Source organism: Leucoraja erinacea, chromosome 19 (genome assembly GCF_028641065.1).
Source record: "Leucoraja erinacea ecotype New England chromosome 19, Leri_hhj_1, whole genome shotgun sequence".
NCBI lineage: Eukaryota > Metazoa > Chordata > Chondrichthyes > Rajiformes > Rajidae > Leucoraja > Leucoraja erinaceus.
The window spans coordinates 20,943,192-20,961,269 of NC_073395.1; the positions used below are offsets into that span (position 1 = coordinate 20,943,192).

Consider the following 18,078-nt stretch of genomic DNA (forward strand, 5'->3'; position numbering starts at 1 on the left):
GAGTAAAGCTAAAATAAGAACACAAAATGTCAACTGATGCTGTTAGTTGATTGCTGATAGTCAAAAAAGCCATAAATTGGAAATGAGCAATTTGGATGATAATTGTCAATCAATTCTTGTTTGTTAATTCGTTTAATGGATTCTCAAAGTTACTCAGTTGAGCAGCTAAGTCAGTTTGAAAGTACATAAAGTGAACGGTGCTTGATTTTGATGGCAGTAAACCTACAACCAAGGTAGAGGTTATATACGCTGATCTTTTAATTTTTTTTGAAGGAAATGTGGGTCGGAATTTGAAAATCCGACACCTGTGTATTTGAAGGTCATTGTGTGCAAGAGTCGGCATAATCTTTAATTTAATGCAGAAGAAATGTTGTACATTAGCTGATTAGAAATCCTAGAAGTGCACCTTGTTCTGAGTTGGGAATTGAATTCATTAGCTTTCTCTTTTGTGTCCTTCACACAAATGCCACCTATCTTTGTTCTAAATATTTGAAGATTCAGTCGTTATTTTGAGCTCATCTTCATTCAAAAGTAAAATGAACTTTTTATTCTATCGAACAATTTGTCGTTGGTTTGAGGTTCTAAATTCTGGACTCCAAATGGTACAGCTTATTTCTATGGTCAATGTTTGATTTGCACTGAATGTTTTCTGTTCCATTCCTCCAGAGATGAAGTTAATTTGTCATTTGTCAGCAGATAACATATTGGACAGAAGCATTTGTGGGATTCAATTAGGAAGCTTCATTAAACCAAGCTCTTTAATTTAAGAAATATAGTTCCATTTAGCAGTTGACCTCAAATTTGACACCTGACAGTGCTGGGTGTTAGAATGAGTAAAATCTATTATGCAGGATCAGTTTTAGATGCTGGATATCAATCATTAGTCATGATGGAAAGTAGAAAATTGAGTCTAAATTTTTTGGGCAACACAATGGTGCAGCAAGTGGAGCTGCTACCTCGCTGCTCCAGTGACTTGATTCAATCCTGACTTCCAGTGATGTCTGGAGTTTTAATATTTTTCCTGTGACTGTTTATATTTCCTTTGGGTGCTCCAGTTTCTTCTCTCATCTGAAAAATATGTGGGTGGGTTGGTTAATGGTCTGTTGTATATTGCCTCCAGTTTATGGATGAGTGGCAGAATCCTGGGAGGAACAATGGTGGGGATTTTTTTTCCCGTGCTATATTTCTCTATGGCTTTAAAATTGGATGGGTAAAATTCGAAGGTTAAATTAATGACTGCTTTCTACATTAATTTATCATTACCTGAACTAAGATTCATTTGGAGATGTTTAGATTTTTCAGGGACATTGCCAGCTCTCACTAAAGTAAGTTTTTCTATGAAATTGTTGCAATACGTTTGATAATACTGATTTTTGTAAAAGATTTTTAAAAATGGATTGGGGGTCAAACTGGGGTAATTTGACATTATTCTTCAACCAAATGAGTTGCAAGTCAGTGCTGAATTTTAAGGATTAAACAGTCTTGTGCACAGGATTTGACTTGCCAATTATTAATGTGCAAATGAGATCTTTGCTGCAGAAAAAATGGGGGGGGAGGGTAATCTTAGATAACATCTGCAAAGAAATAGAAAATCCCTTTAAAAATAGCCTGCAAAGCAAAATGAGAATTTGCCAGTCCTTTACCTGTGATCAGTCACCCCATTTTTTTCCATGCTATCTTCAAGGATACGTTAGATGGCAAGAAAATTATTTGATCATGTGTATACTGGTCTGGTTAGTTTACATCAATTTTAAGCACAGGCAACTCTGCAGTGGCCAAGATTGAATTGAACCTTTTTAGTCTGTAGTCTGCTGCTTGTACTGGAATGTATGTTAAAAGTTTAAAAAGTTAAGCAATTATAACATAGTAAGAATTTCACACAGGAAAATTCTGAATTAATCTTTGGGGCCTTTAGTTAACCCACAGGAAAAGAATAAAGAGTGATTGGTATGATTCTAGAAAGGGAGACCTAACTCAGGTTTTCAATGGCTTTGCTCATTTGCTGAGCATTTTGGGTAGCTTTCTTTTCCAGAGTGAAAGCTGCAGATTAGCTGATCTGTGCCTTTCAGCCTGTCACCCTTAATTATCTGCCTCTGCAGTGCGAAATGTAGGTTCACATCACTTTCCGTGATGGTTGGATGAATATTTTTAATGGCCATTAGTTTGATAACTGTTCATGAATTTGGGATATTAAATTGGCACTTGAGCTTATATTTTCCATTTCCTTTCTATGCAAACTGTCCAAACCACCTAACTTGAATTGTAGGAGCAAGTAATCTAAAGTAAGTTTCATTTTCACAATATTGGGTAGAGTTGTAAACCTTGAATTTTGTAGATAACACTAACATAAGTAGAACAGCTAAGAAAGTATTCATTGTTAATTAAAAACTTTACCTATGGATAATAACTGCTGCAAATAGTTCATTTTCAAGTATTAAGTAAAAAGTAAAATGGCAAATGGTGTTGACTTTTGATTGGAATAAATGTGGATTGGTGATTTTGATAAATTGGGGATAATAGTATTTAAACATGAAGTTATCGGGATGTTTATCGGTGGCAAAGGAAAAAATAGTTTGTAACAATTAAGCATCTAATTCATATTCTAAAATTATTTTTTGTCACTTAAATGGTTTTATAGCAAAAAAATAAACCTTCGCTGGTAGATTTGTCCATGGAAGTCCATTAGGAAATATCGGGATTATATCTTTGCTTGGTGAAGTACCCAAATTATTTTCCCTTCAGGTGGTGTTTCCTGGCAGCAATTTGGAGCTTTTTCTGAAGCTGGGAGATTTCCAAATTCTCCTCTGCAGTTAAAATAGGCTGCGTGGTCATTTATGTACTTGATGCTTTCATCATGACAATGACATCATGGTAAAACTGCTTTGCCCTTTAAGGTCTTAGCTTCTCCATGTACCCAGGACACCCATGTCAATAGAAACTTTTTTTTCCTTCCCATTCTTAGAGCATTTAGAAAGATTTGGCATTGGTTTACATTGTGGGGCAGAATGAGCAATGATATATGTGTGTATATAACCACGTCTGCATTGCCTAACTGCTAGAACTTGTAGATAGAGGAATGAATTATTTTAAATTGTACATAATGTTCCAAAAAGGTCCAGATCTAACTTTTGTTCATCTATATCATAATATTGTTTGGAAGTTTATTTTTATAGTGTAACGCAATTTACCTTTATATTGAGATTATTTTAACAGTTGAGAAACTATGTAGATTTGGCTTATACTTAAATTATTAGTGTGGTTTTAATTTGGAATTTGAACTTTTAAATTAGTTTCGAGTCATGTACTTTCATGTCAGCTGCTCTTTGAATTTTTCCTTACTAGGTTTAAATGATGGCTAGAAATAACCATACCCCTAGTAGGTAAGGCTTTGCTGATCTTTATTACATAATACCTCAACTAACTTATTCTATATGCTTTTGTCAAGTACTAATTAGTGAGTGACATCTTAATCTGACTCTTGCTGCAGTAACTGTCAACGCTTTGACTGATTCCTAGTTTTCTATCCAATCTGGCATAATTACTGCAGTGAGATACAAGCTCAAAAAACACTTTTATTATACACCTGGATATTTTGCGTGCTGTGTAAGTTTTTATAGAAGTGATATTGAATGTGTTCATCTGAGCTGCTTTCGAAATTGGAGAAATTGAATATAGAAGAGTGGTTTTTGAGGACTTTAAATCTTCACTGACTGCCTATATTTTAAGTACGTTCAAATGCTTTGTAGTAATCTCCAATGTGTTTGATCATCCCAAGTTCACCTTTATTTTCTTTCTGCCCCTATATTGTAAAGAGCTAAATTGATAAAATATATGTTGCTTTGTGGAGTTTGTGTACGCTCTGGTGTTTGAGATAGAACTTGGATTGCCAGTGAAGAGGACCCTGCTTGATACTGTTAGGTGATGAGATGAAGAGGAGCTGAACAATATATTAGCCATACGTCCTTGCAACAGGTTTATCCACAACACTGCATCAGTTGTCTATGATGTCAGAAGATAAAACTCATAACTACATTAGTTAAACATGGAGACCATACTGACGTTAAATTGGAATGAGTTTGTGGCTGTTTTCAAAGCACGATCACATTTGAATCAAATAATATTAGCACTGTAGGAAGGAATTGTTATAGATTTGAGAGAATACAGAGCAATATACTTTTAATTTTATTTAAGAAAGAACTGCAGATGCTGGAAAAATCGAAGGTAGACAAAAATGCTGGAGAAACTCAGCGGGTGAGGCAGCATCTATGGAGCGAAGGAATATGTCACGTTTCTGTTCGAGACCCTTCTTCAATGTGAAGAAGGGTCTCGACCCGAAACGTCACCTATTCCTTCGCTCCATAGATGCTGCCTCGCCCGCTGAGTTTCTCCAGCATTTTTGTCTACCTTTAATTTTATTTACATTTGTTTACCAGTTGACATCTGTCACCCCAACTTCAAATGACTTGAACTTTTTTAAGCAAGTGATTTGAATGATTAGTCATTACTCCCCACTAAGATCTGACTATCTATCTTGCCTTACCCCTGTCTAACTGTACCCCAATTCTCTCCCCACCCACCCACCCACCCAAAAAAAGGAATAAGATGTTAGGAAATTAAGACATCTTGGTGTGGTGCAGTAAGTTTTAAATTTTGGCCTTAACTAATGGGTTTCAAGTGCAATGAAATGCTTGGTCAACACTGGTGTACTAGTTCAATAGTATTGCCACAATCATAGAAACATAGAAATTAAGTGCAGGAGTAGGCCATTCGGCCCTTCGAGCCTGCACCGCCATTTAATATGATCATGGCTGATCATCCAACTCAGTATCCCGTACCTGCCTTCTCTCCATACCCTCTGATCCCCTTGGCCACAAGGGCCACATCTAACTCCCTCTTAAATATAGCCAACGAACTGGCCTCAACTACCCTCTGTGGCAGAGAGTTCCAGAGATTCACCACTCTCAGTGAAGTATTTCGAAAATATTGCTGAGTTTGGATTTATTTAAAACTGCACTTCTGGACTTGTTTCAAGCTGCAGATTTATGGACACATTAGCACGCCAATTCTTCAGTCAATTTGTGAGAGCTGCCATCTGGCACGTAGATGTTTTACTTCCCTCTGCTTATCCAAGTATTCTGCTCCACTTATATTATCAACTAATGACAGTGGTGATGCTTATTATTGAAGCTGTATAATGCAGAGAGAATGAAACCACTTGGGATCGTGGTTCGGTGGATTCTCTTCATTTTAGCACAAAACTCACTGTCGTTGAGATAAATACTGCTGTGGAATTTTAAACTTGCTGTGCTCATTGACTTTACTCCTAATACTTGGGGGGGGGGGGGGGGGGGGGGGGGGGAGAATCTAGATGATAGCGCAGAGTGTTAACCCAAAACCTAAAATAGTTATCGAAAAATATAAGACTAGTCTACATATTAAGGTCTTAAATTGGAGCAGGGCAAAATTGTGAAGGAATTAGATGGGAACTTGCAAAGGTTGATTGGGAGAGGATGTTTGCAGGTAACGTGACGTCTGGTAAGTGGGGGGCTTTTGAAAGTGAGAGTTCATGGACAACGTTCTTGTTCGAGTGAAGATAAGGGTTGCAGAATCTCTTCTGTTATAATATGAATATGTTCCAATACCTCATATTCATTTAACACATAGATACAAAGAACAGCAGATGCTGGTTTACAAAAAAAACACTTGGTGTTAAGAGTAACTCTGCAACTCTGGAGAACATGATTAGGACATTTCTTCAGACTGACTTGTTGAATTACTCCAGCCATGTTGTCCTTTATTCATTTAACACATAATTTTGCCCTCTTGATCTCCCTGAAAAGAGTATGACATATTCTTACATCTCTTATCTGCAAGAGATTCACTTAATCCCAGCTGGTTGGTGAGGAGTATTGAGGCACTGTTGAGGAATAGACAGTTGGTCAGAGAAAGGCAGCTGGGAGATCAGGTGGGCAAAAAGAGGACATTAAATTGCTTTGGCAGCTAAGCTAAAGGAGAATTCAGAGATTCTACAAGATTATTTGTGAGCAAAGAAATAACAAGGAAGAGAATACACCCACTATCAATGTGGTCATCTGTGTGGAATCGCAGGAGATTTGGTGGTTAAATATTTCTCATCTGTATTTATCATGGAGAAGGCCTTTGAATCCAAAGAATTAAGGGAAATGAATAGCAACGTGTTTGAAATTATTCAATTTACGCAGAGGTGCTGGAAGTTATGAAGCATAAAGTTGGATAAATCCCTGTGGCCTGATCAAGTATATTTTAGGCCATCGGGGAGAGCCTGGTAGAAATTGCAGGAGGCCTGGCTGAGATATTTGCATCATCTTTAACTACGGGTGAAGTAGCAGAAGACTGGAGATTGGCCTTGAAGAAAGGCTACAAGGGCAAGCCGAGGAACAAGATGCTGATGAGACTAACATTAATGATTGGAAAACTATTGGAGGGGATTTGGAGACAAGACCTACTACATTTGGCAAAGTATGGACTGATTAGGGACAGTCAGCATGGATTTATGCATGGGATATCGTCTAACTTTGTAGGGATGACAAAAAGGATTAACAAGGGCTGCATATTACAAGTCTGCATTGACTTAAGCAATGCTTTTCACAAGGTCCAACACGGTAGCCTAGTCTGTAAGGTTCTATCAAATGCAGTCCAGGGTAGGTTAACCATTTGGATATAAAATTGGCTTGGTGGGAGAAATCAGAGGGTGGTGCTGAATGGTTGTTATTCAAATTGGAGGCCCATGACCAGTAATGTGCCACAGGGAATTCTGCTGGCTGTATGGCCAGTCATCTGTATAAATTATCTAGGTGACAATGTTGCTCACATTATTATAAATAACATTTAGATGGGTACATGGAGAGGAAAGGTTGAGAGACCTGGGCCAAACGCAAGTAAATGGGTCTACTTTGGATAGATATCCTATTCAGCATGGACGAGTTGGGCTGATGGCCCTGTTTCCATGCTGTTTGACTTTATGAAATAGATTTGGAATTCACAAAATCGTGAGGCATGTGGCTTAAAGTTCCAGATTCTCGGTCTGCCAATGTATCCAAAATATTGGCTTTTTTTTGTGATCTTATAATTTCTGGAAGTGAAGCAAAATAAAGTGTCAACAATTTAAGATTTAAGTCTGATCGATGTCTATTTGACTGGGAAATTGGAACAACACTTCTTAAGCGTCACTGAATATACAGGCTTGTTTTGTTCAGTTTGACCTTGAGCATTCACCTTGCATTTTTTTCAAAGAAAATGTGATGCACCATGTCTTCTTGGGCTACGGCGGTGTATATTTGACAACATGGTTTGTGATGTAAAATCCTCCTGTCCTCTGTTTGGTAAAACATATTCACGTGTACCTATGTACGTAGATAAAGGATGTTATCCTACTTTCCAGCACCCATTTCCCCAAAACACAGTGCAGTGGATTATGAACAGAAGCATTTAGACAGGCAGGGAATGGAGTGATGTGGGCCAGACAGATGGGACTACTTTAACATAATTACAGGCATCAAGGGCTGAAAGCTCTCCTGTGTACCATGTTATATACCAAGTCTCTTTAATGTCACTAATCATTTTTGAAGTATGCAAATTGAATTCCAATGTGGATACTTGAACTAGTTATGATAGCTGGAGAACAAAATGATATATGGAGTGTTGCAGATACTTTTTCCAAGCCATCTCTGCTTCTGCCAATTCTCATTTGCTCTTCTCTCTCAACAGAAGGATCCAAACCCACCCTCTGAGTGCAAGCAGCAGTGAAGCCTGCTTATGTGGCCTTGAACAACTGCACTGTACTGGCTTACTATAAACAACTAATAGTTACTTAACAGCCTTATAATGTTTTGTATTTTCTTGGTAGGACAAATTTCAATTAACATTTTTTTGGTTAATCATGAACCCTTAAATCAGCCAGTTCAGAATATGGTTGGTACTCTTGCATTGTTTTTTTTTTTTAATTGGTTGTTGATGAAATGGAGTTTATAAAAGTCCCAAAATTTGTCATTCCAGTGCTAAAAAATTTGGGTTCTTCAAAATAACTTGTTAGAGGCACCACCATTGGCTTTAGGAACAGCAGCATACAGAGACCAATATATGTTGAGAAATATCTTGCTGGAGAACAATCAACCAAAGTAATTAATCTTTTCTTCAGCTCTGTTGTCTAAATATATAATACTGTGGAAAGATTTGTTTTGTAGCTGGATGAGTGTAATGTGGACTTTATACAAAATTATAGAAATAAAATTGTGCAACATGTCTGTGCTCACACTGGCTGTGCCTTCATTACTCGTGTTCCTGTATAACACGTAGTTCCAGTCAGTTACCTACTGGGAGACGCATTGAAAAATGTGGCTTGCTCTATTAATGGAGTTGCAGAGTAGTTAATAGGTTTACAATATGTCCAACCATCTGTACTGTTCATACATGTTTGCTTAATTATGCTATGATTTTGTTCATTTGTTTTAATGTGAGATTGTGAACAACATAGCTTAACCGTCACCTGAAAGGTCCTGCTGTGCCACTTGGGTTGTGAATAAAAACTAGTATTTTCGGATTTTCTTACTCGTCCAACTTGTGTGGTGTATTATATACAAGTCACAACATGATTTCAGACCCGACTTCCAATTATTCTTTCAGCTCACTGATTTTTACATTTGCTGCCTCATAAAAATCACCTTTGTTTGCCTTTTGTGGACGTTCTTGCCCTCAATTGCGCAATGATTTCTTTATGATTACTGGAGTTGAATAAAATATATTCGTATATAATTGTCATATTCATTGTTACGAGTTCCTGATTTGATCAGGTATCTTGCTTTGTCAAAAGTGCCATTGGCCAACTCAGTAAAATTTAACTAATTTGACTTGTTTTAATTAAAAAAACTTCCTGTTAAGTCAGACCTTAATGGTCTGAGCCAATATGATAAAATTAAAATGTAATAAATATAAAGGATAAGTTCTGCTTGGGTATTATTCAAATAAATAGTTCCGTGTGTTAGGAAAAAACGCTTGACTTTTTTGAGTCTTAATGTGTAAGGATGAGATTCTTAATATCTCTGCCTTGAATTGTTTCCTCTGTGTTTAACTTGAATTTGGCTCTCTATTTCATTGTCATACAGTACAGAGGCTTGTGGCGGCACAGTGGTGCAGCAATAGTCATTACCTTATAGTGCCAGAGACCCAGGTTCGATCCTGATTACGGGTGCTGTCTGTACACAGTTTGTACGTTCTCCCCGTGAACGCGTGTGTTTTCCCTGGATGCTCCGGTTCCCCCCCCACCACTCAAGACATATGCGTTTGTAGGTTAATTTGGATTCGGTAAAAATTGTAAATTGTCCCGAGTGTGTGTAGGATTGTGTTAGTGTATGTACGGGGATCGCTGGTCAATGTGGGCCTGTTTCTGCGCTGTATCTCCAACCTATCCCAATACCTTAGCCCCTCAATTCCTGGCAACATCTATCATCTTTGCACACTCCAGCTTAATGATATCCTTCCTATAGCAGTGACCGAAACTGAACACAATACTTAAAGTGTAATCTTACCATTGATACATCATTTCTCAGCTCGCTCTTATCACTACTCTGTTTCAACCAGTCAATTGCTTCTGTGTCACACTGTGGAGGAGCAGGAATTTCCTCCAATTACATGTTGAGAAGGTTTGATTCATTATTTTCACTACAGCCACAAAGTCTAGCTCCAGCTACCAACAATTCCCTCCTTTGCTGGTGTTTGAAATTATATTAGGCGTTTTGTAATCTGAGCTGGACCTGAGCTAATTGTTGACCTTCCCAAAAGTTAATTGTTGAAACCATGTTTTATTGTGGGTGGCACAGCTGATAGAGCTGCCGCCTCAGCACAGAGAACTTGTTCGATCCTCACCTTTGCTGTCTATAAGTTTGCACGTTCTCCCAGAGTGACTGCGAGGGTTTCCACTGAGAGTCCACCCACATCCCAAAGGCATGTGTATTTTGTAAGTTATTTGGCCTCTGTAAATTGCTCCTACTGTGCAGGGAGTGGAAGACAAAGTGGAATAACATAGAACTAGTGTGAATGATGGTCACCGTGGATTCAATGGACTGACGGGCCCATTTCCATGCTGTATCTCTAAACATGTTCCATAATATTCAATGCTGTCCTTGTATCTCTATGCTCTGTAAATATGAACTTGGTAACATTCTGCCTGTACCGGGCACAATCATTATTTCTGCTCAAAAAAATCAAAAGCACTGCATCTGTTGAAAACCTACATTAATGGAAAATACACAGCAGAGCAGGCAGCATACGACTGTAGGAAAGAGTCAAGTGTCCAACTAAAGACCTTTAATCATATTTCCTTGTGACAGGAGGCCGCTTAATCACTGGATGGAGTTAGATACTCTAGAGGCTAGTGGAATCGAGGGATATGGGGAGAAGGCAGGCATGGGTTATTGATTGGGGATGATCACAATGAATGGCGGTGCTAGCTTGAAGGGCCGAAGGGCCTCCTACACCTATTTTCTATGTTAACCCATCTAGTTTGGCTCACAAGGCAATGCTCTTCATCCACATATTTTCCCAGAGCCTTATTTTCACCACATTCTCATAAAATCGAACACCCACCGACTGAAGAAGGATCCCAATCTGAAATGTCATCTATCCTTTTTCTCCAGAGAGGGGCTCCTCAAGCACTTTGTGCCTTTGGGATAAATCAGCATCCACAGTTCCCTGTTTCTACTGTAGGGATAATTTAGTTTGCCTGTAACCCTGCAACTTATTCTGCTGCAGATGCCTTTCAACGTCCAATCTTTTTGCGACTTGTATTAATGATTAATTTCAATTAGTATTAGCGAATTAACCTATCAGTTCATATTTGGGATGTTTGTAATACCCAGAGTGCTTAGTCGAAATGGGTTGCTTTGTTATCTTGTTGTAGATTCTATCTACATTTGTCTTCATTAATCTTTATTTTTACATGTTTGTAGAAACCTTTATACTGTACATATGTATTCCTTCCCAGTTTATTCTTAGTGCACCTTTGCTCGTTTCAACCTTTAGAACCACTTCTGCCAAATTCTAAATTGCTCCTAATCCTTTGCCTTTTTACAGTGCCATTTCAGCATTGAGCTCACCCAGTCTATAAATCTGAAAACAGCACACTGGATATTGCCCTGCCAGAGAATAAGTTTTAAATATTTCTCCAAATCCAGTCCTTCAACTGGCAGCCTAACTAATGTAATTGCCAAATAGATGATTCAGTACATGTTGCCTTGTAAAGATAAATAAATTACATTTATGCACCCACTGGATCCTAAGTGTTGATCGTAAATGTAATGGGATATTGTTAGCTCTTTTTCCAAAGTGAAAATATTCTTCTCAAAGGTAATGAATCTGAATATGCCTCGAGGTTTATGTTTTAGCTGTGCTTCTATTTACAGGAAGTTAATGATCTTTGCATCAGAAAGATCATTGACTCATTTTTTTTTTTTATCCACAGATGTTAGTTGAGTATTTCCAGTTTTTTTTAATTTTCGCCATCTGCAGTTTTTCCAGATGTTCTGACATTATTATCAAGAAATCAAAATTAACTGATAAAGTCCGCATGGCAAGATTCCAGCGTCACTAGCTCTGACCAATGCCATCTTTAATGTTCACATCCTTGTTTCAGATCCTGCTCTGGGCTTATAGCAAAACCCCCAGCAACATGTAGAAAGAAGGAATTGCAGATGCTGCTTTACAAAAAAAAAAAGTGATGGAGTAACTCAGCGTCTCTGGAGAACATAGATAGGGGGCCTTTTGGGTTGGGACCCAGCCTCACCCGCTGTGTTACTCGAGCACTTTGTTTCCCGCTAACTTCCCTATTGCCTGAATTACTCTTATTTCGGCACCCAAGATTAAGGGTCTCATATAAGGACATCTTGAGATGTCCTCATTCTTTAGGGAACAGGGGTTCCCCTTTTCATAGATGAGTCCTCCACAGGCCTCCTCGATATTACGCAGCTCCGCTCTTGCTTCCCCTCACCCCCAGTCGCAACAGGGACAGAGCCTCCTTAGTCCTCACCTTGCACCCAATCAGCCTACAGCACAATTCTCCAACATTTTCACCACCTCCTATGGGATCCCACCTCGAGCCACATCTTTCCAACTCCACACTTTTCCGCAGAGACCGTTCCCTCCACAACTCCCTGGTTAACTCGTTCCTTTCTACCCAAACCAACTCCTCCCCAGCACCTTTCCCTGTAACTACATGAGATGCAACACCCGTCCCTATAACTCCTCCATCGACTCTGTCCAAGGACCCGGACAGTCTTTTCAAGTGAGATGGAGGTTCGAGACCAAACGCAGTCTCGCCTATCATTTCGCTGAACACCTTCGCTCAGTCCTTCCGACACCTCTGATCTCCCAGATGCTAAACACTTTAACACCCCCTCCCATTCCTCTACTGACCTTTTTGTCATAGGCTGTCTCCACTGCCAGAATGAGGCCCAGTGCAAATTGGAGGCACAGCACCTCATGTTTCGCTAGGGCAGCTTACAGCCCAGCGGTACGAATATTGACTTCTCTAACTTAGAAACATAGAAAATAGTGCAGGAGCCAGCACCACCATTCAATATCATGGCTGATCATCGAAAATCAGTATCCCATTCCTGCTTTCTCCCCATATCTTGTCAGCAGCCCGTCTGCGTTTTTATTATTTTTTGTCTATGTTTATATGTAGTTTTTGTTATTTTTTTGTCCTGTTGGGGGGTGGTGTGGGGGTCTCAGTTGGGGTTGGGGCTGCAATGAGGAGGGGGCCTTTTAAACAGAAGAAGCCGGGGACCTTTTCTTGTCGGGTCTCAGTTGTCACCGGGGCTGCAAGAGCGGCTCCAGTCCGGAGCGGGGACTCTGGTGCCGGAGCTCACCTGCTGAGCTGGCCGAGTCCGGAGCGGGCTGGCAGCGCTGCTGCTGGGTCTGCGCTGACGGGTGTGCGGACGGGAGCCCGCGGGAGCCCCGGGGAGGGAGACCGCTTTTCAGGGCTCCTGCAACGGCGACTTCTCCCGCCCGAGTTGCGGGGTCGAAGAGCTCCTGGAGCGGGGCCTGACATCACCGCCCCGCGCGGCTTGGAATGGCCGCGGGACTCTGCGAGCGCACGCTGGGGGCTCTAACATCAAGACCCGGTGTGTGACCTTGCACCACCCGGCGTGGCTTTAATGGCCGCGGGACAATCGCCATCGCCAGCCGGGGACTTTGACTCTGACATCTGGGGGGGGGGGGGGAGAGAGTGCAGTGGAGAGATAAGTTTTTTTTTTGGCCTTCCATCACAGCAATGTGATGGATGTTTATGTAAAATGTAAATTATGTTGTGTCTGGGGTCTATGTGTTTGTAATGTATGGCTGCAGAAACGGCATTTAGTTTGGACCTCCAGGGGTCCAAATGACAATTATATTGACTATTGACTATCCTTTGATTCCGTTAGCCCTAAGAGCTAAATCTAACTTTCTTGAAAACATCCAGTGAATTTGCCTCCACTCCTTCTGTGGCAGAGAATTCCAGATTCACAACTCTGGTGAAAATGTTTTTCTTCACCTCTGTCCTTAATGGCCTACCCCTTATTCTTAAACTGACCTCTGATTCTGGACTTCCCCAATATCGGGAATATTTTCCTGCATCTAGCCTGTCCAATCCCTTAAGAATTTTATGTTTCTATAAGATACACTTTCATCCTTCTAAATTCCAGTGAATATAAGCCCAGCCAGTCCATTCTTTCATCCTATGTCAGTCCCGCCATCCCCGGAGTTAACCTGGTGAACCTCCGCTGCACCCCCTCAACAGCAAGAATGTCCCTCAAATTAGCAGACTAAAACTGCACACAATACTCCAGGTGTGGTCTCACCAGGGCCCTGTGCAACTGCAGTAGGAACTCCTTGCTCCTATACACAAATCCTCTCGCTACGAAGGCCAATTTGCTTTCTTCACTGCCTGCGTGCTTACTTTCAGTGACTGATGACACCCAGGTCTCGTTGCACCTCCCCTTCTCCTAATCTGACAAAATTCAGATAATAATCTGCCGCCTTGTTCTTGCGACCAAAGTGGATAACCTCACATTTATCCATACTATGCTGCATCTGCCCACCCAACCTATCCAAGTTGCCCTGCAGCCTCATAGCATTCTCCTCGCAGCTCACACTGCCACCCAGTTTTGTGTCATCCACAAATTAGGAGATGTTACATTTAATTCCCTCGTCTAAATCATTAATATATATTATTAATAACGGGTCCAAGCACTGAGCCATGCGGCACCCCACTAGTCACTGCCTGCTATTCTGAAAAGGACCCGTTAATTCCTACTTCAAGTAACCCCTGCTTTACCTCTATCCATCTCTCCCCTTTCCTAGTTCTTTGACTATCCCTGGTTAAATTTTCACACCTTACCCTTCCTTATCTCTGTCTCCCGCTCCCTGGACCCTCAGTCTGAAGAAGGGTCTCGACCTGAAATGTCACCCATTCCTTCTAGCCAGAGATGCTGCCTGTCCCATTGAGTTGCTCCAACATTTTGTGTCTATCTTCGGTGTAAACCAGCATTTGCAGTTCCCTCTTATACATTTACTCTAATTTTGACTCCTTCAACATTCCCAACTTTAAGTGCTCAGCAATTGATGGCAATATCTGCAGCAGGCATGATCCAATACTTTGTAATTAATTTTCTCCCTAATAGCAGGCTGTCCTAATAACTTGGTCATTTTTTTTTGGCTCTGGGGCATGCTGCAATGTTATTCTCTTATCTGGGCCAATTCTCAGAGAATGTGTGTGGTGTTCTCAACCATTTGCTTCATTAGTCATAGTCTCTTCAAATAATACCAAGCTCAGATGGCAGTGGAACACATCTGTTGCTATATATAGCACATTTGGATCTAATCCCTAAACCTCACGTTGCTGTCAATTGCCATTTATTGTCAGCTTTTTATTAGGCCAATTAGTCCAGTTATCCAATTTAACAGTAATTCTTTGAGCCTTAAATATCAAGGCTGCTTCAAGTGCCAGTAACATTATACCACAGTGAGATTGGACAGTACTAATAGTAATTATGAAAATAGTTTGCTTGTCACAAATTATAATTTATTAATCAATGGGTGTGATTTTTCCAAGCGTTAAACCTCGTAGGATGTGGTTTAATCCCCTCCCTTGCTTCTATTCATGGAATTCAGTTAGAGATAGAGTGCCGCCTGTGTGAGATGGATTCGTCTCGGGGGCTGAATGGCCTGCTCGAATGTTCCACTTGATTTGCCAGAGCCTAATTAACCACATGTAAAAGCTTGCTACACATTTCAAAGATAGTAGAATCTGTACTCATATTGAGTCTTCAGCAGATCAAAGATCTGAAGAAGGAAAGTTATTAAAAAACATTTGGCCCATTGGGTCTGAATGCCATTGTGGCCTGAACCAATTAGATTCCATGGAAGGGAATTAAAACATGTAATAATGTTAGCGGCTTCTTTAGGCAGCTTGTAATGCAAATTAATTGCTGGTCGCCAGTCTAAGCAGGATGTCAGCTGGTTTTGAATGTCATTATTACAACTGTTTGGTATCTACTTCTACCATGCAGACTTCCTTGTAATGTGCATGCAAAGTAACATGGAAAAATTAGCCTGCACTATTCATTGTCTGCATAAATTTAAATACTGGATGAAAGCTAATGAGCAGCGCTTGGGTCAGTGTTGTGAGGCAGCACAGCTTTTTGAGTGGCTTGCCACTATAATGTCAATTTTGGTGAAATTATGGGAATAAGAGCTACACTTCAAAGAATTAAAAACTTATTGAAATCCTTTGGATCTCCAGTGTGTCAATTACAAGCACATTTGGCACTGGGCCATAACAATAATTTCTGTTTTCCTAAGACTACTGCTCTACATAAATCAAATCTCAGTCGTTAGTCGTAACGCCATACATCACAGTAACGGACGCTAATGGCTCACCAAGTCTGTACTGACCATCGAGCAACTATTTCCACTCATCCCATTTTATTCTGTCCACATTCCCATCAACTCCCAGATTCCGTCCATCACTCACAGTGGCTATTAACCTAACTGCATGCCTGTTTTTGTGTTGTGGGAAGGAGAATGGAGTGCCCAGAGGAAATGAACATGCACATGGGGACAACATGCAAACTCCACACCAGAGGTCAGGAATAGACCCGGGATGAAGTGATCGAGGTCTCCCAGTCTACTATCTTCTAATCAATAAAACCATCATAAATTACTACTTTCTGTCCTTTAGAGGTAATTTCTTTATCAAGCCTGACCTTTCTATTGATTGTAAACCAATTTTGTTGGACAACCTTTTAATGGGATATGTCAAATAGTTCCTGAAAATCCATGTGAAACGGCATCCTCTGCATTTATGAATTCTATTAAACCTCTGCACCATCTCCCAAGACTTTGACAGCCTACCTAAGATATAGCACAAATGAAGTCTAACCAGGGTCATGCGTCTCTCGCCTTGAATCCTATTTAGTGTTTTACAGCTCTACCAATTCATGCCAACTCCTTCAGAGATTTATGAAGGTCCCCTGTCCCTGCACATCCATTACCATTTTGTTTGGGCCTCTTTATTTTCTTTCCAAAAGTCTTCATGTTCTCATTCCTCCAAATTAAATGTCATCGGCAAACACAGTCAGAAGAAGGGTTCCAACCTGTAACGTCACCTAATTCTTTCCTCCAGAGATGCTGCCAAACCCGCTGAGTTGCTCCAGCATTTTGTGTCTATCTTCGGTATATACCAGCATCTGTAGTTCCTTCCTACACATCTGCCAATGTTGCCAGTTTGTCCTACAAACAACCTCCATGCCATTCTTTTCCAAGTTTGGCATTGAATGAAAATCCTGCCCCTCTCGACAAATCTGCTATTTGATTTATATGCAAGAAGGAAGTGATAGAGCCAGGATTTTGCCATCAGTGCCTTTTCATGCCTTTTTGGATGATTTCACCAGGATAATGCCTCTCACAATCGAATGCCTTAATCAGCCTTTTTTTTGCTGTTTTACTAAAAGGTTGTGTTATTTTCTCTAGTTGTACCATGATTACAATGACGTTTTCTATGTTAACATTAATATTAATGTTATTACTGACGTGTTAACATAGTATAACTTACGAGAAAACTTCCACCACCAGGGCGAAACTGGGGGCGCCACCATCGGTCATTCATTCGTTCGTGCCGCTGGCCGCTGGTTCAGTCTTCTCCAAGATTTATTTAAGAAAGAACTGCAGATGCTGGAAAAATCGAAGGTATAATAAAAAGGAGTTTTTTAGTGCCTAAACATCCTGGCTCTAGTTATGTCTCTAACAGCTGAGCACATCCCTCTGAAACTGAACGAGATTGATTGTGGTGGTCATGGTTGACCCCAATCTGGGCTTTGAATCCAGATCTCGGAACATCCTGCATCAAACCCAAAGCAATTGGGTTGTCGGGGACTTTGCTGTCTACTCTGACTTCCGATGTGCATGGAAGCTCGGGCATTTCAGGTTTGTAGGATGTATCACAACATGTTTGGGAACAGCTCCATCCAAGACCACAAGAAATTGCAGAGAATTGTGGACAAAGCCCAGGTTATCACACAAGTCAACCTCCCTTCCATTGATTCGATCTATGCTTCATGCTACCTTAGAAAGGTCACTAGCAAAATCAAGGACCAGTCTCACCCTGGTCACTCCCTCTTCTCCCCTCTCCCATCAGGCAAGGGGTACAGAAGTGTGAAAATACACTCCTCCAAATTCAGGGACATTTTCTTACCTGCTGCTATCGGGCGGCCCTGAGCGACTATACCTCATTGGAGACCCTCGGACTATCATTAATCAGACTTCACTGAACTTTATCTTACACAACCCGTATTGGTACTCTGTGGACGGTTCGATTGTAATCATGTCAACAAAAAAGCTTTTCACTGTACCTCGGTACACGTGACAATAAACTAAACTAAATCAAACTAATGGGTGTAGCCTTGGTGGGAAGAGATGGTGGGAAGTTAATGTTTCAGGTCAAGACTTCGTTAGAACTGGGGAAGGGAGAGAAGCAAATTAGTTGCAGAAATGGTGAGCGGGATGGAA

The 18,078-nt window shown here is 40.5% G+C and overlaps 1 protein-coding gene across 10 annotated transcripts in view; it reads left to right on the forward strand.

Annotated features, from left to right (window-relative positions):
- Window positions 1–8,582, forward strand: part of nap1l1 (nucleosome assembly protein 1-like 1) — a 42,699-nt gene extending 34,117 nt beyond the window's left edge. For 6 of the 10 annotated variants that reach the window (XM_055650577.1, XM_055650580.1, XM_055650576.1 and 3 more), the window contains exon 15: window positions 7,747–8,582. In XM_055650577.1, the coding sequence (XP_055506552.1) occupies window positions 7,747–7,785 (39 nt within the window). In that variant the 3' untranslated portion in view covers window positions 7,786–8,582. Of the gene's footprint in view, window positions 1–2,266; window positions 2,283–3,342; window positions 3,381–7,746 lie in introns of all 10 variants that reach the window. The other 4 variants (XM_055650582.1, XM_055650583.1, XM_055650584.1 and 1 more) reach the window with 2 other exon arrangements.
- The last annotated feature ends 9,496 nt before the right edge of the window (window positions 8,583–18,078 follow it).